The following is a 25,698-nucleotide window of genomic DNA, read 5'->3' as shown; positions in this document are numbered from 1 at the left end:
TTTTTTTTTGAAATGCAAGTCTCGCTCTGTTCCCCAAGCTGGAGTACAGTGGCACGATCTCGGCTCACTGCAACCTCTGCCTCCCGGATTCAAGCGATTCTCCTGCCTCAGCCTCCCGAGTAGCTGTGACTACAGGTGCACACCACCATGCCTGGCTAATTTTTGTATTTTTAGTAGAGACGGGTTTCACTATGTTGACCAGGCTGGTCTTGAACTCCTGGCCTCTGGTGATCGCCTGCCTCTGCCTTCCAAAGTGCTGGGATTACAGGTGTGAGCCACTGCACCTGGCTTCCTTTTTTTGATTTACTTTTTCTTTTTTTTCTTTGAGATGGAGTCTTGCTCTATTGCCCAGGCTGGAGTGCAGTGGTGTGGTCTCGGCTCACTGCAACCTCCACCTCCCAGGTTCAAGCGATTCTCCTGCCTCAGCCTCCCAAGTAGCTTGGATTACAGGCACCTGCCACTATGCCCGGCTAATTTTTTTTTTTTTTCCTGTATTTTTAATAGAGACAGGGTTTCACTATGTCGGCCAGGCTGGTCTCAAACTCCTGACCTCGTGATCCACCCACCTCAGCCTCCCAAAGTGCTGGAATTACAGGTGTGAGCCACCACACCCGGCTTTTTTTTTCTTTTCTTTGTTCTGATATTTTTGTTTCTTTTGAAATGTCCTTTTCAGTGGAACTGGATGAATAAGACCTTTTCCTTTTTTAAAAAAATTGCTTTTCTCTTTGCTTTTTCTTCTCCTCTTCATTTATTCTTTTTTTCCAGTAATGCTTGCAATTTATTCATTCTTCATTTTATTCATCAATCTTCACTGTTTGCACTGCTGACATCCAAAACTATGTCCCTTTGGGGTCTACTTGGAGAAAGTTGCAGCATTCAAAAGTCAGGTGACCAGGAAGCCATATTTTTTACAGCCTGCTCTGACACTGTCCTTGTTGCAACCTGGGACTGCCATGATGGTGGTAAGAGGGGTCGCTGGAGACTCTGGCTTTCTAGAACACACTTGCTTCCCATTAGCTGTGAGGACGAGGCACCACCAAAGTGGCCACTTTCACCCATGCCACAGCCTAACCTGATTTTAAATAGTGAAAATCATAAACAACTTAAATGTCTAATATTAAACTGAGAAACATCTATATAAATGAGGATATGTTCATTGGATAGAATTCTATGCAGCCACTTAAAGTTTTCAAAGATTACATAACATGAAAAATGCTTCTGGTATAAGAAAAATGAGGACTTCTCTTTATTGTATACCAGGATGCTTTAGAATGTTTGTTTTTATAAATAGTGTTGCAACAATATCTTTGTAGGTATAGATTTTTCCACATTTAAGATTACATCATTAGGACACAATTTTTAAAATGGAATCACTTCGTAACAGCCTATGAACATTTTTGTGGTTCTTGAGAAATACTGCTAACTTGCAAAGTGGCAGTATCACTTTGCAATGTCCACAATGTATGAAAATCCCAATTATCCCCCACCTCCACCAGAATGTGGCTCATTTGCATTTTACTTTGTTTTGTTATATTCTTCTCTCTTGGATAGTATTCTTTTGCATTTTAGAAATTCAAGGCCAGAATCAGCCACATCCCCACAATTAATAAATTTCTCCAACCTGGAAGCCAAAGGAAGCCTCCACTGGATGAAGAATCCATTAAGACTGTGAAGAATATATTTAAATTTGAACATGGCCTGTTTCTTAAAAACATGAGCACTACAGTAGCTGAGTATTAACAAATGAAACAAAGTCTAAGAAACGTAGTAAATATTTCACTATGCATTGGTAGCAGACCCATAAAAATATCATAAAGCCACATTAATGTAATAAAGTAATAAAACATGAGGAAATAAACCGCCTAATACCTACTTTTCATAAAACAAGAAAACACCAATTAATCAGAGCCATCCAAATATGAATCCTTCTGGATTCTACGTATTGCAAAAGAGTAAAATCACAAATAGCAAATGGATGCCAAAGATTTCTTTAAAAACAAAACAAAAAAAGCACACACATCACTTTCACTTCTATGACCTTTTGGGAAAAGTCCAGGGAACAGCATAGCTTCAAACCAGTTTCTTAAACTTTGAATCACTAGAGTATTCTGCAGACACAGCATGTATTTCTAGGATCAATTTCACAGTTAGTTTCTACTTCAGTATCGTAATCAGTTTTGACTATAAGCTGCTGTCAGTCTGAATCTGAAGGTTCTCCTCAGTCATCTCTGACAGCTAGCAAGTGAGCAGAGCACCTCAATGATGACGGCTTTTTCCAGCCTTGCCTGTGGTAACAACCTCTTTGCCACCATTAGGATTTATGGGATTTTTTTTCTTCTTCTTTAAATTGGGATTTTTTTAAGTACATCAAATAATTTTATCTAGATTTCCTATTCAGTTCAACTGGTACAGCTTTTTTCTTCCCTTAATTGAATTACTTATCACTGAAAGTTTAACAACCTCCTTGAAAGTCAGTTGGGAAAGGTAACCAATCTAACAGAACCATATGAACTCTGCCGTTATCAGTTGAGGACCCTACGCTTTCACTTAAAGAAAGGGTTTGAAGTATGACACCACTGCACATAACCAACAGGATAGGAACTGTAGATTTTTAGAGCTCTAAAGGGTTGATCATTTAGTTCAATTCCTCTTTAAGAATGAGAAACTGAGTCAGAGGAAAAGGAAATGACCTTCCAAAGAGCATCAAGTGGGTGGAAGAATTGGGCTGGGATTCAGGTCTCCCGATGTTCAATTTGGGCCCTAAAAGTGCCTTGGACATTAAAAGTTATAACTATGCCTAAAAATAAAGTGGTAATTTGAAACAAAATCAGTTTGTTTCAGAATCGTTACTCTTTCAGAGAGAAAAAATATCTACGCCTCAGGAAGTAGAATGTTGGCTTAAATAAACCCTCCTTCTCAACCCTTTTCGTTAATAATTGAATGTTTAAATGTCAAAGATGATTTGAGTATTCAGAGGAAAAACTAACATGAAAGAAACAGGTTTGAACCAAAATGTCTTTTATTTGAATACTGAATACATTCAGTTAGGACATAAGAGTGTGCTAAGAAAAAAATTTTTTAAAGAAAAAAATAGCACTGGCAGCAATACAATTAAAATGGAAAAAGCATAATTGCTAATAATTTCAAATATAACACAAATGACAAATAGACACATTAGCATTCTGTGAACTCCACTTAAGAATTCCTTTATGTGACAAGTTGTAGTTTAAGCTTACTTGAGACATGAGTATTTGGAATTTTCAAAAAATACCAAATATATAAAAAATAGACACAACAAATGGAAGAGTATATCATGATTCATTAGACACTTTTAATGAAAATAGTGCTTGACAATTAGAAAACAGTTAAAATTTTTGCTTTAGAAAAAAACTACCTCAAACTAATGTTCATATTAGAGGTGACAGTGCTATTTGTGTTTCTAGCATTCCATATTGAAGTTTATCTTTTAAATACAAAAAAAAATGCTCTGCCCATTACAGCAGGATGACATGAACTTAGTTTTCTGTTCCTCCAGATGCTCAGAGCAGCAACAAGACAAGTCTCAGGATCATCATGAGGCTGGATTTAAAATAAAACAAAGACAAAGGGAGAGTCACTTTTATCTGGCATAAGACAGAAAGGGCCATGCACTCGCCTACCCAGTAGTGTTACTAATCCTTGGCTTGGGGGCTCTCCCAGCTCAAGCCCTTGGATGATTAAAACATCCCAGACATAACTGAATTAGCCACTTTAAAATGTTCACTAAATGAATAAGGAAAAATCAGAACCTGCTGTCCTGAAAACCTTGGATGAGGGTTTATAAGAGAAAGGTTTGAGAAGAAACAAACTTTCAAAAGCTAGTAAAATAAAGCAACTTGAAAAAATAATTGAGGACCAACTTGGGGCAGTTACTAATTCAATCTCAGCTACTTTCTATTAACTGAGGCCTTCTTCCGGATCCATAGACCCTACTTCATTTTTTCTTCTTTTTTTTTTTTTCTTTTTTCTGATGGAGTCTTACTCTGCCACCCAGGCTGGAGTATAGTGACGCAGTCTCGGCTCACTGCAACCTCCACCTCCTGAGCTCAAGCAATTCTCCTGCCTCAGCCTCCCAAGTAGCTGGGATTACAGGTGCCCGCCACCACACTCGGCTAATTTTTGTAGAGATGGGGTTTTGCCATGTTGGCTAGGCTGGTCTTGAACTCCTGACCTCAAGTGATCCACCCGCCTCAGCCTTCCAAAGTGCTGGGATTACAGGCATGAGCCACCGCACCCAGCCCATAAACCCTACTTCTGATTCTTCCCACCACCAAGTATCACTTTTAGAACAGGGCTATAACTGGAAAGCTGTCTTTTGTAATCACACTCCTCCTCCCCTCCCTGAAACATAATACATAGTCACACTAGAAAATTCTACACAAAAGTAGAAAGAGGAACATTACAATTATTCATCACACTATCACCCACAGAAAAACACTAACAGCTTGAAATATTTCCTTCCTGTTTTTTTATACACAAACTTTTTTTAATCACACTACATGTGGTTGTTTTGATCCTGTTTTTATACCTTATTATGTCACTAAGATTTTCCAATGCCACCAAATCATTTTTGAAAACATAAAAATGTAATGCTCATTCAATATTGCATTAAATGGACAAAACATTTTTTCAAACATCTCCTTACTGGTGAACTGTTAGGCTGTTCCTAATTTTTCAGTCTATTGTGTTTTCACTAGAAATAAAGTTGCAATGAACATCAGTCTTTGTGCATATCTCACTGCTTTGGAATAAATTCCAAAAAGTGAAAATATCTATCAAAGGAAATAAACATGTTTATGGCTTTCAACATATAAAGCCAGCTTTCTGGAGAAATTTTTAAAATGTTATCTCTAAATTTTTATTTGGTAATATGCTTAATCTCATGGATAGAATTACTGGATCAAATTAAGAGAAACTTGAGGCCCTCTGTTAATCTTTTAAAAAATATTAAAACTTCTCTCTTAAAAACTCTTAAAAATATTAAATTTCTCTCCCTTAAAAACTTGAAATAACTGTATCACACTGTCACTCTGTCAAACTCTCTAAAAGGGACTGAGTATTAGATTTAAATGAACATATTTACTGTGGCAGATGGGTGAATCTTGAGGAAAAATGAGGCTGCGTTTAGCTCTTTCTTCTGAAAAAGGCAAGTATGCCTATGTGACCAGATACTACAGCAACACTATGCGTATCCAATAAGAATGTTCATGGGTACCTCAATATCAAAGACCCACTGAATCCATGCTATCTTAAGGTTTTTACTGTCATGCTTATTATAACAAAAAGGACTTTGATCTTTCAAATTAAAACTGATGTTTCCCAAAAATTCAGCACTTCAAAACAACAGCAGAGGAAAGTATTGATCAAAATAGTTTTACTTACCTTAAACCTGCAACCAGACCAGCAGGCATTATTTTCTTGGACCTCTTAAATCTCACACCCATTATGGTAGCCAGGAAGAAAGCTGTAACTGAAAACCAAACTAATTCATGAACCAGGGTTTCAAACATGTTATCAATGCTTGTGGGAAAACAGTGGGTACCATTTAAAGCTTTCTAACATTACAACTATTATGGATAGGTACTGAGTTGCCATTGTCTTGAAAAGATAAAGTGCTCTATTAAAACACTTCATGGCCAGGCCAGTGGCTTACGCGTATAATCCCAGCACTTTGGGAGGCAGAGGTGGGTGGATCACCTGATGTCCAGAGTTTGAGGCCAGTCTGACCAACATGGAGAAACCTCGTCTCTACTAAAAATACAAAAAAATTGGGCATGGTGGCACATGCCTGTAATCCCAGCTACTCGGGAGGCTGAGGCAGGAGAATCGCTTGAACTGGGGAGGCAGAGGTTGTGGTGAACTGAGATCACGCCATTGCACTCCAGACTGAGCAACAAGAGCAAAACTCTGTCTCAAAAAAACAACAAAAGAACAAACAAAGAAACACTTCATCATCTACCTCGTCGAAGAGGTTTCTGGGTAAACAAACATGTTAAAATCCATTCCTGAAATATCTTCAAAAGAGAAAGACCTTTTCTTTTTCTTTTTTTTTTTTTTTTTTTTTTTGTTGTTGTTGTTGTTGAGACAGAGTCTTGCTCTGTCACCCAGGCTGGAGTACAGTGGCGTGATCTCAGCTCACAGCAACCTCCACCTCCCGGGTTCAAGCAATTCTCCTGCCTCAGCCTCCCGAGTAGCTGAGATTACAGCCATGTACAACCACGTCCAGCTAATTTTTGTATTTTTAGTAGAGACAGGGTCTTGCTATGTTGGCCAGGCTGGTCTTGAACTCCTGGCCTCAAGTGATCCACCGGCCTCAGCCTCCAAAAGTGCTGAGATTACAGGCATGAGCCACCACGCCTAGCTAAGAAAGTCTTTTTCTAACCTAAATTTCTATTCAAAGAACACTCCTTGAAGGCTAGCACTGAGCTTTATTCAACTTCCCTCAGAAACGCTAAGTAGCACACTTGGACCCACAGGAGACACTCATTAATGTTCAGTTAACTGAATATAAAGAAAATAGTTAATGTATCTTTTACAAGTAAGATCTGATTAATAAAAAAAAATACTAAAAAGAAGGCTGATTGGTTTTGTTTTGTAGCATTCCATTTTGGAGAATTTGATGCCTGGAGACTAAATAATAGTCTAAGCAATAGTATTTTATTCAGAAGCATCATGTCAGCCTTTTTGGAGCTGTATCTATGAAGGGAGAGGTAGTTTTATGTAAGAGATTAGGACATCAATGCCACAATTTAAAAACAGCTTTCAAAGAAAAACTGTTTATTGATATAAAAAATAAAATGACTGACAATATATACTTGTGAACTATTTAAATGCATATCAATAAAAATCCTAATATCACTACATCTGGCTGATACATCTAACACAACCTCATTACTAAAAATATCCCTAGCCCCTTATAAAAATAACTAAAAAAAAAAAAACCCAAATCTCTCTCTCTCCTTCAAATATAGAACAATTTTGTCTTCATTTATATTTTTTTCCATACACGACCAAGGCACTTTGAATAATAAGTCAACTAGAGAAAATGTCCTTGGTATAGTTTTCTAAACCTTCACTGTGTATCTCTTTCAAGTGAGATGAAAGTCAAGTGTCCTGGTGACTTTAAACACACAGGTTTCCATTTTTTCTGTGGATATTCTCCCATTAAGCTTAACAAGGGAAGAAGCTAAAAAAGCGTCAGCCTTGCTTTTTTAGGTTAAGTCTTAAGGCAGTGCAGAATCTAAAAGATGTTTGTGAATTAAATGAAATAATGCAAGGCTGTCTCTTTTTTAGTTATTTCCACAGCAATGTAAAAACTATGCTAAATATGCATTTAGGAGAGTTAGCAGAAAATCTGAAAATAATTCCTCGCTTTTCCTAATTCAATTTTTCTAGTAACAAGTTTTTATAGAAATATTCTTCTGAGTTGGAAGGCCTGGTAGCAGTACCATCATTTTTTATCAGGTCTTTCTAGAAAGGAATAAGTGTTGTATTCAGCCTCAACACATGCATATGGCCATTTGCCATTTGACTAAATATGTTCCAGTATATCTAGCATAGGGTATCAAAAAGATCACCTCCAATGTTTGAGTCTCTGTAACCAGGAAAAATGTCTTACTTACACAGTGACACTTTTACATCTCGTTTGTCATTGGAGACACGGTAAGCTCCATAGCCAGCCAAACATCCAACAAAAAGACCAGCAATCAAAGACGGAACACCACCTGGGAGGGGAAAAAAATATGGGATCACAAAGAGAATCCCAAAATGAAAGGAATTCATTCCATTACTTCTAGTATGATACAGGGACCTTCAAATGTATTCCTACTTGGGCACAGTAACTGGACAAAGCCAAATTAAGAATAGGCCTCTTCATGGATACTTTCTAGGTGATGACTGTTTCCTGCTGAACCCAAATGCAAGGCAGAGGAGCCCTGAGGGCGCAGCAGTGCAGTGGGGTTAGATGTCACTTGGGGAAATAAGAAAACCTGCCTGGTTCTGGTGGCTTGGACACTGATTACATGATCTTGGACAATTATTTAACTTCCTTAAGCCCTTCTTTTTTAATTTTTCCTATTCTCTTTGCCTCCTTTTTGCAATGAGGTTGTGATGATAAAAACTAAGATGCAAAGGTATTTTTAGTTTATAGAGGTAAAGACAGAAGTGCTACACAAACGAAGCAATGGTTCCATCCTGAATAATTAACAAACCTTCATGCCTCAAGATGTCAGGACTCAAGGACTAATAGAGGCCCTACCAAGAAAGACGAAGAATCAGAATACTGACCCCAGCTACCCAGTCCCTATCCCATGCACTCACTCCACCAGTACACTCCCAGCCCCCAACCCACACACCCACCCCGGAGCACTGTGGCAAACACCAAGCACTTTCTGTGCACTGGACAGTGGGTTACATGCCAGTGACACTATGAATAAGACACACACAATCCTTGCTTCATGGAACTCACCCCATTTAGAATCTGTTAGGTTAAAATCCCTGCGGGGTAGGGTCAAAGTATCTCATTTTTAAAATATCCATTGGAAATTCAAATGTGCAGCCAGGGTTAAGAACCACTGCAGCACATGCACGCATACACACACAATACACACACACACGCACACACACACAAACACAAACACAACACATACAACACACAAACACACACACACAACACACACACACACACACACACACACACCAGAGCAGCATCCTGAATGAGAAGACAAACACGCTAGGTTCTAGTCCTAATTCTTTCACTTGCTGGCTAAAGGACTCTGGCTAAGTCACTTAGCCTCTCTAAGTTTTAGCAGTTTTAAAACAGGTTTAATTAATGGCTTAGAATGTTACAGTTGGAGATAATGTTAAATTACACATTGTTTCCCCCAAAAGCTATTCTTCAAACACAGTAAGAAGATCTTTTAAAAACATACATCTGGACAGGTCACTCTCCTAATTAAAAACCCTTAGTGCTTCCCAAAGCTCTTAGGAAAAATAATCCAGTTTGCTATATCGTGGGAACCCTGGCCTTCTTTCAGTTCTCTGAATATACCAAACTCTATTCATCATGGCTTTCAGACATACTGTTCCTTGTGCAGACTGCTTGTCTCTGCACTGTTCACTTGGCCAAGTGTAGCTCACCTTCGGATGTCTGCTTAAGTGTTGTCTTCTCCAACCCACCATTCTGAACAAGGGCCCCCATCATAGTCTTCCACTATTCCTGATCATACATTTATATGCTGTTCATGGACTGAATGTCAGTCTGCCCTTACTCACTTGTGAGCGATTGCTGTTTCCCCAGGGCGAGACACAGGGCCAGGTACATAGGAGCACTTGATAAATACTGATTTAATGCACCCCTGTTATGGGTCATGTTCAAGCAGAAGATACCAGATAAGGATATTAAGGAGATTAAAACACTTTCTGAAATGCACAACTAGGTGACCATTAAGGTGTCTTCTCACCTAGAGATTCTATGATGTTCTTTTCTGTATACCCTGAAGATTTATTTACTGTTAGGATCACCCCACCCCACCCTCCCCACCACCACCATACACGCACACTTAAGTATGTGGAAAAACTGGCAGTGTCTACACTTCAGTCTTGATGAGATCAGACAGCAAACAGCAGGGGCAGGCTCACCAGCAGCAAGAACCAGGAAGGTTCTTGAGACATTTCATCTTGCCTGAGGAAGGTGGCAGGACTGTGGGCTGTTTTACAAGAAAGCCACGCTGGTGGAAGAAAGCAAAGATCCTGAGAACAAGCTCAGTGCCCCATAGTGGGGGCTACAAAAAAAGGAGCTCTAAGCTCTTTCCTTCCCACTTCCTGGGATGCCTGATCTGGGTGGGGCAGTCTTGGAAGAGGAGTTTTAAAAGGAGTTGAAAGATGCATCTGGGAGCTTCCCTGCAGGTGTTCTTGTGGTCGTCCAAATAGCAGCCTGCCCAGCAAGCGCACCTGCACCTCTCTGGAGGGATTGCTGTGTCAGTGCCCTTCCCTTCAACTGGAGTAGGAAGGTGTAAGGTCTGGTTCAGCCCTAGTGTGGGACAAGGCAGGGAATGCCATCTGGCCCTCTTTCACTCTGGGCACTCGGTGTTACCTGGCCTAGGAAGAGCCTCCATATCATAGCATCTTCTTGGTCATCCACCTCTCTGGAGATCTACCTGGGAGGAGGGGTGAGCCCAGGCAAGCACAGTGCTCAGCATCCTGTGTCCCGCCACTGGCTGCCCTCTCTCCCCACTGTACCCCCATCAAAATAAAAATCTATCAGCTTCTCCGTTTAACCCAACTTGTGTCTCACAGCTGGTCTAGTTTAGGATTTGGATACACCTGTGTCCTCCCACTAAACACCATTTCGACATCACATCTTTCACCGACCCAAGATTATTCTCAATAACTGTCCCGTAGAAGGGTCTCCTGGCCCAGCTACATAGGACTCATACCTAGGGAAGCTCTAAGTCAAAGGAGAGTTAACTCACTTTACACACACATTCTAAGACATTCAAGCCACTGGCAGCTTAGAACATAATACAAAACTAGAGTACAAAACTGGAAAAACGTATTATGCCTCATGGCTCACAGACCTCCCACTGGCAGGGCAGTAGCAGCAGAAAAAAAACAAGAAGATGAAAACTTTATTCTATGCCAGGCACGATGTGAAATGTGTACCATGCATCATCTTATTTAATCCTAACAGATTAATTTACAGGTGAGGAACTGAGGCCCAGATGTTGAAACACCTCACCTGAGTATCAGTGCTGGTAAGTGGCAGCGTCAAGACTGGAATGCAGGAATGCTTGATTCTGTGGCCCATGCTTTTAACCCACATTATACTACAAAGTGAGCTTCCTTGTGAACCCATAATACCCTTGGGGGCTTCCAGGATCACTTAGTGGGGGGCTCTTGCAGGAGGCCAAGGAACCATATTGTGCAGGTGGACAACAAGCCCTTGAAATCAGAGACCTCACAGCTAATGTAATTTCATTTGTTCCCACCAGCTGGTAAACAATGAAGAGATGTGAGTTAGAATAAAATGATTCCTTACACACACACACACACACACACACACACACACACACATACACACACTCTATATCTCTCTCCCCGCTTTCTTTCCACCTCTCATAAAGGCAGGCAAAAATGCCCAGATGTTCTTTTCTGTTCTGTAATAGAAGTTATTTAGACATTGTCTTTGACAGTGAAAATTTTTTTTCAAAAACAATCTTATCAGCATTTTAAACTGAGTCTTTTTTAAAGTAGATTGTGAAACATCAACCTCTGAGTAGTTGGTTTACAGGTCTTACTTTGGTGCCATCATCTTTTTTTTTCCTTCAAATACACATCTCTAATACATACATTAAGACAGAAACAACGAACAAAAATCCAAGGTGAATTACAGGCTTTAAGGAATCATAGATGATGGTCAATTCTACCTGCCAGCCCCCAAGCTACAAGAGCTATATGGTGTTTCTGGTCTTTGACTTCTTAGCAGCCTTTAAGGAAGGAAGCTAACTGGTAACCATGTAGACCTGGCTTTTTCACTCAAATTCAAGTCAACCACTGCCACAAATACAATACCCTTTGAAATAAAAAACTTCATTTAAAAAATTTCATTAAAACGTAAGAGACAGTTTGTCAGAAAGATGATTAAAGGTTGTGTGTGTGTGTGTGTGTGTATATATATATACATATACATATGAAACATAACTAGGAGATATCATGACTATAAATGATTCTAAAATAAAAGTAAAATAAAAAAATTTGACCTTTCCTTTTTCTCCATGAAAACTCTTTAACTGATTACCTGAGTTTTTTTCCCCCCGATTTTGGACAAAGGTGAAGAGACAACTTTGGATATGGTAACTGAATATTTAACAATGTTTTCATTACAACACACAGGATCAATATAACTCAGTTTTTTGGTACCATGATTACGTAAAGCAAAAAAAAAAAAAAAAATCCTCATTCAATAATAAGCAGTGGTCCTGAGGGAGATTAAATCAATTAACTATGCAACTCATAATGAAGCGAAGTGAGAGTTTTGTGGTGGAAGAGAGGCCCAGAACCCCCAGGTTGGAACACTCTGTCATGCCCAGCCCCACGGAAGCCTCTTCCTTTCATGAGTCCCTTCCAAGACACGCTGGTCTTCAGCCACCTCTAAGTCATCTTTAGCTTCTCATCCTACTTACAGAGCCTCAGATGACCTAGCACAACCTCCAAACCCCCACTAATTCCCTTTCATGAAAATTTGGGTTAGGCTTACCTCTCCGCTTATATCCAAAAATGCTTCCAAATGTCACGAGGGCTGCATAACCAAAACCGATCAGGTCCATTGGCAAGGTTGCAATTCTAAAGCAAGGGGGAAAGGACAAATTATACAAAATAAAAAGTTTTGGGGAGGGAATGTATCTAAAAATGATATGCTTATATGGTTTGGCTGTGTGTCCCCACCCAAATTTCATGTTGAATTGTGATCCTGAGTGTTGGAGGTGGGGCCTGGTGGGAGGTGACTGGATCACGGGGGTGGTTTCTAATGGTTTAGCAACATCCCCCTAGTGCTGTTCCATGATCTAAAGTTCTCACAAGATCTGGATGTTTGAAAGCGTGTAGCACTTCCCCTTTCACGCGCTCTCCCCATCCTGTCGCCATGTGAAGACATGCTTGCTTCCTCTTTGCCTTCCACCATGATTATAAGTTTCCTGAGGCTTCCCCAGCCACGCCTCCTGTACAGCCTGCGGAAGTTGAGTTGATTAAACCTCTTTTCTTCATAAATTACCAAGTCTCAGGTAGTTATTTAGAGCAGTGTGAGAATGACTAATACAAAGGCATTCCACAGAATTACAGAAATTAATTTCTCTAGTCTATTAAAGAAAGGGAAGTTCGGTCAGGCATGGTGCTCACGCCTGTAATCCTAGTACTTGGGAAGACCAAGGCAGGTAGATGGCTTAAGCCCAGGAATTTGAGACCAACCTGATCAACATGGCAAAACCCCATCTCTAGTAAAAATACAAAAAATTAGCTGGGTGTGATGGCATTCACCTGTGGTCCCAGCTACTCAGGATGCTGAGTTGGGAGGATTGCTTGAGCCCTGGAGGTTGAGGTTGCAATGAGCCGTGATTGTGCCACTGCACTCAAGCCTGGATGACAGAGTGACACCCTGTCTCAAGGGAAAAAAGAGGTTCAAACTTCACCTCTCCCAACCCTCTACTTTCCCCTTCATCCTCATCACTGTTAAGCACACTCTGGGGGATACCTCAAGCTGATTCTCCTCTGCCTGTCTTCAAGATCTGCCATACTCTCAGCTGTTCAATTCTTTCCACTTACCCAAATAAAACTTCTGCTCTGGTCAGCCAGGTCTCTTCACTGAACTGTGACACTACAATCTTCACTTTTCACTTCCATGCCTGAAATGTCCTCCCTCCCTGTCCACCTCCAAAAGCCTGACTATCCCGTATCCCACCTCCCTTTGAACCTTCTCCCCTGACTTCTACCCTTATTAATTACCTCCTAATTTCCTTGACTCTAGTCTGTACTATCAAAGTGATCTGGATCAAATGGCTTCTTCCTCCTCTAAATTCCTTAACTTCCACAACTCCATCTTATAATTCTTTCATGTCTGTACAGATATTAGTCCTCTCATTCTTTACAGATGGATGTCTTCTTGGAGATTGACTAATTCAGTTTAAGCAATAGCTTTGTCATTAGTTTCCTTGCAAGATAGCTCTTCTTTGGTAGCAGAGACATCCACACTTAATCAATGGCAAATCACTAAAGAATACAATATAGCCCCAGCATGAAGTTAAATGGATGACAATGACATCCTACTGTGCATCATAGCAGCAGCTAAAACATACCCAGTGGTGAGAAGTTCCACTGAAACCCTGCCCACAATTCTCTCAGATGCAGTAGATATCGTGCCAGCCACAGGCTAGAGATGTGGCCACTGGGCCTCGGACCATGCCCCTCCCTCACCCTCAACTCTCCCTGCAAGTTAGGAGAATAGATGAAAAGAGTTCTGGAGTTCTTTACAGCTTTTTAAGTTCTAAGACCCCTAGTGGTGCCTTTATTTCTGAGCTTTCTCACATCTATATTTCCTCCACAGGGAAGGTAATTATCTTTGTAAATGTGAGGAATGGTACATGAGATTCCTTGCATATTTTTACAATTTTCTTTTTTTTTTTTTTTTTTCCGCCGCGGCTTTTTGACAATTTTCTCATTGCTTATCATTTAGGTTAATGGGCCTTTTATCTCCCATTATCAATTGGTAATAAATTAATGTAGAACAGAAAAAGGGGCCAGGCAAGGTAGCTCACACCTGTAATCCCAGCACTTTGGAAGGCAGAGGCTGGTGGATCACTTGAGGTCAGGAGTTTGAGACCAGCCCGGTCAACATGGTGAAATCCCGTCTCTACTAAATATACAACAAATTACCCGGGTGTGGCATGGTGGTGCATGTCTGTAATCCCAGCTACTCAGGAGGCTGAGACCGGGAAATCCCTTGAACCTGCAAGGCAGAGGTTGCAGTGAACTGTGATCGTGCCACTGCACTCCAGCCTGGGCGTCTCAAAAAAAAAAAGAAGAAGAAGAATTTTGAGCTGATTTCAGAGTCATCCACTAGAACTTACTATGAGGAAGGGTATGGGGGAGGGAATCTGAGGCACAGGAGATGACAGCACCAAAAAGGAGACAACACTGAAAAATGCTCAGCATCTACAGGAAGGAGAATTAAAACAGGAGAGCTCATCTGTGGCCGAGAAGTGGTACAGTAGGATGTAGCATGTAGGGAGAACCCGAGTCCAAAAACCGTTTGCTGACTGAATGATGGCTAAACAAATAATAATAATAATAGAGAGGTTATAATGTTTTTGAGCAATTACTATGTGCTAGGTGCCATTCTAAGGCATTCTAGGTGCCTTACATGCATCAACTCATGTAATCATGACCACACCCTATGGTATGTACTGTCATGATTATCCTCATTTTCCAGATGAGGAAAGTGGCACACAGAGAATGCAAGCAATGCCTGAAGGTTATACAGCAAAACAAAGATTTCTGACTTAGGGAAGTCTCAGTCCTAACCTCTATGCAACATCACCTCTGATAACTGAGTTAGCTGCTGAAAAAAGTGAATATGTAAACCAAACATGTTCTTCAGAGTTTTCAATTCTGGATCAATCACATGCTCTTCATAGCTTAAAGTTGTGACCACAGGGCACTGTGTTCCATCTGGTAACTTACAATGTTCAGCCCCATGAACTTCTCATGTTTGGTCCTACTTATTATCTTTCTAAAGGAGCTAACCATATGCTATAAAGTATGCTTATCTTCAAACCTGATACCACCACTTACTAGCTGTGGAACCTCAATAACTCAGTTTCTCCATCTTTAAAATAGGGATAACAAAAATATCTACCTTATAGGATTGTTCTGAGAATTAAATGAGTTAATACTGTAAAGCACTTAGAACAGTGCCTTGCACATACTGAGCACTCAACAAATATTAGCTGCTCCAGTGATTATTCTTCTCATTCACCCTTACACCTATTTTAAGCTTGACATGTGTAAGGCTATTACTATTTCAGCACACTGAGAAAACTGAGGTTGGGTGAATTTGTAATTTAGTTAATGAATCATACCATAGTATTATAACATATATTTGTACTCAATTCGACTTAACAGCTATTTATTTAGCATTTTCTTTAGGCAAGGCAGCAGGAAGCAATGGTAAGTGCTAAGACATGGCCTTGGTCCTCCAGGAACTATAGTACAACACAGCTGTAGGAGGCAGATGTGTGAATGAGCCCTAAGAGGAGAGGTGTGGGTACCATAACAAGGAGTGGCACCCAGCAAGGACTGGGAGCCTAAGGATGCCCAGATCAGACAGGGTCCCAGCTGTGACCTTGGAGAGATGTTGTGCCAAACCCCTATTAACCTCAATAAGGAAGGCAACAGGTTCAAGAGGCCAAAAGAGACCCATTAGGGGCTTACAAACAGAGGAGGGAGTCCAGTGGTGGTGAGCTGGGCAGGAAAACAAGCGCTTGCAAACATCATGCAATTTATGCAGCATTTTCACTTAACACCCTCCCCTCAATGACTTCCACCTGGCAACCTTGATTTAACTCAAAATTCAAGGCCTCAATTCCCCGTATGGCCCCTGTTCTATGGGACAGGTGGGGCAGGGGCTCAGATGTTCTTCATAGACAAGAAATAAATCTCTGGGTTGGGCAGGCCTGGGTTCCCTAGTTCAGAAAACACATTCAGGTTCATCTGCCACACAGGGTCATTCTAAGGGTATGCTTTAATTATTGCTGTCAGGTGCATTTACCCTACAGGGGAGCATGAATAAGTCAAGTGAAGAGGGTGCAGGGAAGGGTGTTCCTGGCAGAAGGGAGCGCATGTGCAAGGCCCTAATGGCACAAGAAAGCATGTTCTCAAAATGAAAAGTGCAAGGGGCTTGTGAAAAGAGAGGGTGCTGGTGAGAAAGACAGGGCTGTACACCCACATAAGCCCCGTAAAGGGAGTCTGGTTCCGTCCTAAGGGCAATGAAGGATCACTGAAGGGAGCCTCACAATCAGATTTAAATTCCAGCAAGCACTTCCCAGTTGCAGTAGTGAAGATGGGTTGTGAAGTGAGGCAGGGAGATAAATCGGGAAGCTGTTGCAGTAAAGCAAGCAAGAGCTTAGTTGATAACGGTAGGCTTATCTAGAGAAATGGCAATGAGAATGGAGAGAAGGTGGACAGATTTCAGAAGTTCAGGAGGTAGAATCAGCAGAATTGAATTTGAGGCGGGAAGGGAAAGTCAGGGGTGAATCAGAGATGACTCACCCCTAGGTATCTGGCTTAGACCATTAGGAGAAGTAGGGAGTCGGGGAGCCTCATGCTATTCCCTGAGACAGAGAACATGGGAACAGCAGCAGGTGTGTGGCGGGGGGAAGACGGAGGTGGCTAGGAATGATGGGACGTGTTTAGAATGTATTCAGTCTGAGACGCCCAACACACAGTCCGGAAAACACCCTTACATACAGATCTGAAGCTTATGAGAGTTCTTTCATTATCAGGTGTAACTTCTAGACCTAATTTTCTCCTAAAGCTAAGTAGCTGTTGTGAAAGATTAATTCCACTCCATCCTGAGCCCCCCAGCTCTTCCTGCGATCTTCTCTTGAGGACCCACACCCTTTTACTTGGTTGGGATTCTCTCAACTCTCAGCCAGCCAAGCTCCTTGAGGGCAAACCAAGGTTCAGTTTATCTTTGTCCTCCTCACAGCACCAAGAACCCTGCCATGCACAAGGCAGGTACTTAAAATACTTGTTAAATGAATAAATGAGTGAGTGAACCAAAGGAACAGCTTCTGCCTGAAGACATTCTGTAACTGACCTACCCAATACAGCTTTATTGCCAGGAAACAGGTAGCCCCTTAATCTCCTTAGTGAACTGACTGTTGTTCTAAAGAGGCAAAATAAATCTACTCCCAATGCTTGCAAGAAGACTCTGTTCTCACAGAGAATATTCAGACAAAAGAATCACCTATTCCATGACGGAGCCATGTGGCCAGGCCAGAAGCACACATTAAAGGCAAAGGCTGTGTTAACATGGAAGGGATAAGGTGGGAGAGGATGTGCACAGCACATCACACGCTCTCATCACAAATGTGATGCTCAAGCCTTGGAAGGACTAAAACGCATCTTGGATGCAATGCAGCAAAACGATTTACCATACCAGGTACAAAACAAGGTGACAGGGGACAGCCTCTCTGCCCGCCCCAAATCCTCCAAAATTCGGAAAACTAAGAGATTTTCGGTGAACTGTTATATAAAAAGCATTTTCACATGCTAAAGATATAACAATTACCTACCCTTGAGCTCCTGGAGGGCACAAAAGGCACATTTTCGAGTGGGGTCTGGGTGGTGCTGAGAAGGTTAAAATCCTGCCAAGCATTTTGCAGTGGTCCATGAGCCCACCCCACCACCCCAGTTCCAGGAAGGTAGGAGGCAGGATAGGTGGGATATTTAGGGATACCAGAAGGCAGAAACTCGGGAGGAGGAGAAAAATGATACCGCGGAGGTAAGACCGATGCCCTGCAAAATCCCCTCAAGGTCCTCTGCATCATCGTTTGCTGTACAGGTTTGGCGCGGGGGAGGGGATGCCCGCTAAGCAACGCCCCTTATATTTCTGTAGTTTTGTAAGAAAATTCAGAGCAGGAAGGTCTCCATTGCGGGATGCACAGCTCACCTGCAGCCCCGAGCCTTCACTGCAGCTGAAAAGACAGAAGTCTGGGGCCAGCTGCCGCCAAGCGCGGTACCTGGAGTCCGGAAGCAGTCTCCGCACCAGCTCCGTCCCACTCGGCGCCCAGCCGTCTCGCGCTGAGCAAAGGCCGCTCCCTCCTGGAAACGCCCTCCCTGCCGCGCGCATGCGCTATGTCCCTTCTCGCCTTGCAGGACTCCGCCCGGTCCATGCCCTCCGGCTGAATCCGGGCGGCCTGTAGGCCAGGTAGCCAGGAGGCCCTGTGCTGCAACATCCCGGCGGCAGCCGGACCCGTTGCTCCGTCTATCCTGCCTTCGGCCCTGTCCTGGAGCCAGGGCTGGGGTTTGCTGCCTCCCGCCTGACGGAGCAGGACTGGCAGGAAGCGTGTTTGCAAGAAGCCAAAATTACAGAAGGCGAAGATTTTTAAATTAATTCCATTCATCTTTCAAGGGACATTTCCAGAACCTCCAAAAGGCAACCCGAGGTCTTCTACACACCCTCCAGCAGACTGTCCCCACTGTCAGTGGAGGGAGCTAAGGTTCAGTGAGGTCAAGTGACTTAGTTGTCCCAGGTCAAAATCCAAGTTTGCCTGGTGTCAAAGCCCAAGCACCCTTCATTACACTATGGGATCATCTAGATGTGGTTGGGAGACGAGGATCCTAGTTTAAACTTCAGGCCCAGGATTTGCTGGGTTTAGATATCTACTGGGAAAGGTATAGAATTCCAGAGTTGGAAAGCCCTTAAAACCTTGCCTAATCCAAGGCAATCCGCCCAATCCCAGGAACGAAACTTAAATTGACCTTATTTTTTTTTTAAATACAGGATCTCAGTCGGTCGCCCAGGCTGGAGTGCAGTGGCACCATCCCGTCTCACTGCAACCTCTGCCTCCTGCCTCCTGGGTTCAAGCGATTCTCCAGCCTCAACCTCCCAAGTAGCTAGGATTACAGGTGTGTGCCACCTCACCCGACTATTTTTTTTTTTTGTAGAGACCGGGTTTCACTGTGTTGCCCAGGAGGGTCTTGAACTCCTGAGCTCAAAGCAATCCTCCCGCCTCTGCCTCCCGAAGTGCTGGGATTACAGTTTAAATTGACTTTAAATTATGCCTCCCTGTAGCAACTTATCATCTCAATCTTCTGCCTTCTTGATGAATACAGAACTCCGACCCTCTTCCTTATGTAACAGCCCTTTGGAGATTTGAAGAAGGCTGTCATAGTGAAGTAGCTCTAGAGGTTCTGTGTCACTGAGAATTACAGCGGAATTCCTCAGAATAAAAAAGGAAACTCAAAAACTAAATCTTGTGAAGTTTGTTTGCTACATCTATTCTTTGTGCATAAAAGTGCTTCAGGGAAGTAATATAACTACATCTAACTTATGAAAGTCTAAGTTGGTCCTGGGGAATTAATAAAATTCCTGAAGATTCACAGAAGAGTTGATGGCAAGGCATTGGAATGTGGCGTGGAGAAAGTGATAGCCTGAAATTTGGTTCTGAGTTCTCTCAGCACTCCTTTCCATCCCCTTCTATGCCCATCCTTACCCCAGCCTCCTCACCTTCTCTCCTCACACTCTCAGAACACTTACCCTATTTGGAATAAAACTAAAATCCTCTTGGAATACTTTATTATCTTCATCTGATGTGACCTGGGTAAATAACTCCCCTCTGGACCTCAGTGCCTGGATTTAAGATATGGACAAGACTAGATGCTCTGAGATCCCTTACACCCTGTCACCAACATACTCGAAGCTGGAAACAGCCTCATGATATTCCTACTCAAGGCGTATCACCTAAAACTAAAGAAAAACTCTTTGAATATTATGGGAATTCCATACCCTTGAATATGTGGGAACAGGATGGTTCTTAGGCAAAGGGACCACTGCCCTCTCAACTCATAGGCACCAGCTGCTGCCTTCTCCAGCTAACGGAAAGGCTGCAGCCCAAGGTAAGGATGCAGGAAAGCCTATTCCCCTCAACCGTTTTGTAAAGCTTTCTATGCATGATCCACAGCAGAGACTCTTAACTTTCAATGTGTCACCAACCCCTTTGGCAGTCTGGAGAAATGCACAAAATAAAATACACAGGATTGCAAAGGAAGCCAATTTTATTGAAATGCAATTTCATTGAAATCAAATTCTTAAACATTTAAATCTGTCACATAATAGATGTGCTTCTTTATTAACATATTAAAGATTACAAGACCTAGGGGGTGGATCTAATTATTACCATAATTTCAGAGTGGTGCTGTACATAACTATTTTAAGATATCTGTAACATGGATATCTGTGATTCCTAGTGATGACAGAGACACAGGTACTAATACTGCTGTGGTTTGTTGCCTATTTTCCTGATGGAAATAAATAAAAACTTTTTTTCCATCGAAATTTTCAGATTTCCTGATTTCTATCCTCTGGCCCCTTTAGATTCACAGATTCCAATTTAAGAACTCCCAGTCTATAGTAATGCAAGTTTTCATAAGTTGTACATAGGTGGAATCAGAGAAATGGAAGTAAGGTGAAGAGCCTCACTGACTGGCTGGCTGCTCAGGCAGGGCCTCACGCGATGGTTACACCCTGTGGATCCTGAGCCTGCTCCTCATTTTCAAATGTTCAGAAACTCAGTTTGTCTCAGTTCTTCTGGGGGCACCCTGGCTTTTGAGAGACAGATTCATAAAAATCAGAGTCACAAGGGACTTACTGATTTTTTTAAGGCCCACTTCAGATTCTTGATTTTTTTCTCCTTTCAGATTTCAAACAATATCAAAGGACATTATTCTTGTCCTTTGAAAATATGATCTTATGGCAGGCCAACATTTTAGCATCTTTTCTATGGCTCACTACAATGACAGCCATCTTGCAGGCACACGTCTAAAGAGGTTACCTTCCATTTCTGTGAAGTCAAAAATCTCCATAAGTGCTTTTGCACTTTTTGAGGAAATTGAAAAGTAACCAAAAGCTTTCATTATGAACGTCTCAATGTCACATTTAAGCAACTCACATCCCTTTTTAGCAGTGTTGTATATAAGATGTACAAGGCATTGAATGGATAAGATCTTTTCATTTTGTTTGGTAAGAAGTTTGTAGACTGAATGGAATTTGCCAAAATTTTACATCTGTACTGTCTGACGAATACGCAGATAGATGAGCTAAGTCTAGTTTGTATTTAGACAAAATATCAACAATATTTTATGATTTCAGCAGTTTCATTAAAATCCTCACAGAAATGAAGAAGATGATTTGAAACTCCTGTTTTCAAGTCAAAGTACCTAACAGCTAGAGGGAACATATTTTTGCTGCCATGATTTGGCATATTACTTAAAATTGATGTACTGTAGAAACCAGGATTGTTGGTGAGATATGACAGAAATCGGCTTTATACTGTAAGGAGCCAACACATCTGTTATCAAAAAATTTCCCTTCTTCTTTGTCCAGAGGATATTTTAGCTGCAATTCTTGAATCAGGAAATGAAACTTTACTCAGTTTCATAGAGCAATCAAGGGAACGCTATGACAATGCAGGCTTATTTGCCTGGTATGCCCATGCTAATTCAGCAGCTGCTACTTTTGACTGAGCATTGGTGTCTTTTGGGGAAACAAGGGTATTTTTTATTGGTTTAGAAGCATTCACCTGTCCCATCTTACTTGTGAGATTTGCCCTCCGTATGTGCTTGCACATCCCCTTCTCCACCATGTCCAATCTCAAATTTTTTTCTGCATATTATGTAGTATGCTCTGTTTTGGTTATTTACCTTCCTAGTTCAGTAGCATGTGTCCTTCCATCCATCATTAAAATTACATAGTCGTTTAGCCTTCTTCTTCAGTGATGGGGTCATGGTTGCATTGGTATTATAACCATTCTCATTATCTGACCTCTTAGAAAACATGGTCACAATATTCACAATGTTAAAAAATTAAACTAGCACTATCTTGTTACAAAGCACACCAATTAATCCACAGGCAAAGTCGAAGATGAACTATTAATAATCATTATATACACTTAAGCCACATCACTTTGAATGATGCAACGATGGATGGATGACCATTCTGAACTACAAATTATGGTTGCCAATATCAGTGGTCAAATGGGTGACAACAAGTAAAGATGAATAATCTGTGCCGTATCCATTTGATAGACAATGTTGCTTTCAGACCCTCTAAAACTTACGGGTTTTGTGCATTTCCTCCAACCTTCCACACTTTGTTGCTAAAACCAGGATTATTTACATTCCAGGGAAGGGTCTCCCAGGACACAATGCTCTCAATGCTAAAATGGGATGGTTGGTTACCCTATTGGGTGGCCATTAACCAAAGGGCTACCTCTCCAGAGGCAGGAGGGGAGGCGAGGCACATGGAGGTAGAGACTCCTCACCTTGCTTCCACTGATGGTGTTAAATTTCTCCAGAATATTTCTCACAGGTTCCTCTTCTTTGGGGGGTGACGAAAACAAGACATTGTCTTTTGTTAGACTTTGGATCCACTGAAAGTTCAATGGCCTCCATCTGGAAACACAGGCAAAGCTCAGGGCCAATGCCCTCCCCTGGCTCAGGCCCTAAAGGAAACTCAGAAAAGGCGGCCCTCCAAAGGCAAGAAAGGAGGTGACAGCAGCTCCACTGACAACTCCACCAGCCAAGGAAAACAGAAAAAAGCATCCACTGGTGGCTGGTGGGGAGCATAAACCATATCCTGGGGAGAAATTCACCTCCCCAAACTCACCAAAGTACTCCCTTACCTTCTCCTCAGTAGCTTTGGGAGTTCAGGTGCCCTGCAAAGATTTTCTTCACAGGATATTTCTTCATGACAGTGGCTTTTTGGGGGTCCATGCTATGGCAGCCCAGCCTGTGCTCCTTCTGCTCTAGGATCTGTTCCAACAGAAGGGTAAGTGGATCAATCATCCAGATTTGCCAAGGACTAAGGGGTTTGGGGACTTACAGGGCTAAAACCAGAAGTAAGGAGTTTCCTAGGAAGTAGGACTGTCAGTGCTAAAACCACAGCTAAGGGATTTCCCAGGATGAGGGACTTTTAGCATTAAAACTGGGATGGTGCAGTTTCCCAAGATGTAAGACTTTCAGTGCTAAAACCTGGACAATTTCTTCTGAGAAGGGGGTTAAGTAGACTCTGGTTCTAATTCTCTTTGGCATTTCTTAGTAGCATTACCCGAGGCAGGTTCTTTCTTTCTGAGCCACAAGATTCTACCACAGGTGGAATACACAAAATACAGGCGCACAAAATATTTTATCCCCTCCAAACACACCACCCTCTACCTAAGCCTGACTTCCCAATTTTCTCCAAAACAGAAATCCACCTGGTTTACCTCAACACATATAAATCGGTCCTCACTCCCTCCGAGCCATTTGTCCATGCTCTGAGTTTTCTTCCTGGCCTGACAGTCCCAGTCTAAGACTTGCTTCCTCCAGACATAAAGCTGGGCTACGGGGTTGGAATCCTTGCTGTTCCACGCTTTACTCACTATGTGGTCTCTTCTAGTTGCTTAATCCTCTCTGCATCTTAGTTTTTCCTTCCGTAAAATGGCACTGAAATGCCTATCTAAGAATCTTTGGGTGTTTTTCTAATCCTCATATGTGAAGCATTTAGTGCAGGGGCCCAAACAGGTACTAAATGTCCACTCTCCTCTTCCTGGACCACTCCAGCCCATATATTTAATACTTTTCACTTCCCACTTAATCCATACAGGAACAAGTTCCTAAACTCTGCTTCCCCCAGTGCACTTGGCCACATGCAGCTCAGACAAAATGATCATGATCCAGGAATGCCTTCTCTTAGAAATGCAATCCTGCACACACAGACCTTTGATGGAATACACAGCTTACCTTCTCTACAGGGGCTGCAGCTTTCAAGATAGCAAACGTCAACTCTCTTGGTCTTCCAGTGTTGGGATTCATTTTGGGGGATGGTCCACGACCTCTTCAATTGTGGTAAAATAGTCTTTTGGGTCCTTTTTGCTGGTATCCCAGCTCTGGTTCATTGGTGAGACGAACGGTAGGGTGAGACACATGGCCACGAGAAGTCTTACGACAAAGCCATGCGCTTAGAAAGTCTTACAAGAAAGGCAAGAGTTTAGGAGGGCTGGATTTCCCAAAGCTTTCACTGGAAGGATTACAAATAAAGCTACCACCCATGGCAAAGTGTCTACACCCACCCACTCTGGGTCTGCAAAGATTCTACCTCCGACAGCTGTTCACAAATCTACTCTACTTCCTTACTGAGATCCACCTTGGTCCTAACAGAACTTAACATCACCACAAACCCCCAGGCTGGGAGAGGAAAAGGAAAGGCAACCTCTCAGGGCGCAGGCCCCATGCACTCGTCACAGCTGGAAGTTAGTGTAAAAATCCTCTTATCAAAGGGCTGTCGTCTCTTCTATCCCTGTCTTCCCCGGCGCTCAGGTGTCGCTCTCAAGGAACTCGGTCTTCCTGGGCAGAGCCCGCGGTCAGATCCTGACTCCGAACCCAGGTGGAGGGAAGGAGAGAAGAGAAAGGGAGGGATGGGAAGGCTTGCCCGGGTCGGAGCGCACATCCTCCTCCCGAGTCTCCGCTCTCTCCCCTGGGCGGCTCCTGGACGGCGCAGACGTCGATCCCACAGGTCCAGCCAACTCCCACAGCACCTGCCCCGCGTCCCCCTCGTTCTTGCCGCCGTTCTTCTGGTTGGCCTTGGCGCCGTTCTGGCCCCGCCCCGGCGACCCGCCGTCGGCGGCTGCCTCGTATGGGTTCTCGGTGGCGCCCGTAGTCCCCAAGACCTTCTTCCTCTAACTTGCTTCTAACACACCCGGCAGGGGAGCAACCGCCTCAGCCTGGAACAGCCCGGCTTTGTGGGAACAGCGGGCGCACTTTATAAGGTCCGAGTTAGGGGACGGACCCACCTTGCCCAAACTACATGTTTATTGGCTAATTTTGCCTGACACTCAGCCAGGCACCGCTGTCCCATTGGCCGCGCTCTAAATCCCGCGGATTTGTCCTCTAGCAACGTCTCAGAGCCAGGACCCTGCAGAGGGTCCAAGAGATCCCGCGGAAGGATTGCAGGGGCAGGCCCAGGGCCAAGAGGCTCCCATGCGCCCACCGCCCGCCGAGCCCGCAGCCTCTCGAGCCCGCGCGTCCGTGTCAAGGTATGGCCAAAGTGAGAAAGAGCCAAGACAAAACAAGTTCAAATAGCAATAGCAAAACAACCAAAAGGAAATTCAAAGAAAGCAAATATAAATGAGAAAAATATAATTAAGCAAAAATGAATGTTCGCAAAGGCAAGACAAAAAACCAAGGCAAGGAGTAGATTCAAAGAAAAGATGAAACGTGAATATAATTTAGGATATTTATACCGATTCCTATTGAAATCTCGACAAGTAAAAATTTTACTGTCAGCGAATCAAACTTTCATCCTTCTTGCCTTTCCTATGCAAGGGCAGCAGGGGGCACTAGATGCTA

The 25,698-nt window shown here is 42.6% G+C and overlaps 1 protein-coding gene across 1 annotated transcript; it reads right to left on the bottom strand.

Moving 5' to 3' along the window:
* Positions 1-3,001: 3,001 nt before the first annotated feature.
* TMEM14A (transmembrane protein 14A) lies at positions 3,002-25,238 on the bottom strand. Its single transcript, XM_063605313.1, has 7 exons — positions 24,094-25,238; positions 22,995-23,124; positions 18,263-22,764; positions 12,296-12,381; positions 7,662-7,763; positions 5,422-5,509; positions 3,002-3,579 (listed from the first exon to the last, which is right to left on the bottom strand). Exons 4-7 carry the CDS (start codon positions 12,363-12,365, stop codon positions 3,540-3,542), a joined length of 300 nt encoding a protein of 99 aa, XP_063461383.1. The 5' UTR covers positions 12,366-12,381; positions 18,263-22,764; positions 22,995-23,124; positions 24,094-25,238; the 3' UTR covers positions 3,002-3,539.
* Positions 25,239-25,698: the final 460 nt, after the last annotated feature.

This window comes from Pan paniscus, chromosome 5, assembly GCF_029289425.2.
Source record: "Pan paniscus chromosome 5, NHGRI_mPanPan1-v2.0_pri, whole genome shotgun sequence".
Lineage (NCBI taxonomy): Eukaryota > Metazoa > Chordata > Mammalia > Primates > Hominidae > Pan > Pan paniscus.
The sequence above is the reverse complement of the archived record's forward strand: the minus strand, read 5'-3'. Positions and strand labels throughout refer to the sequence as shown.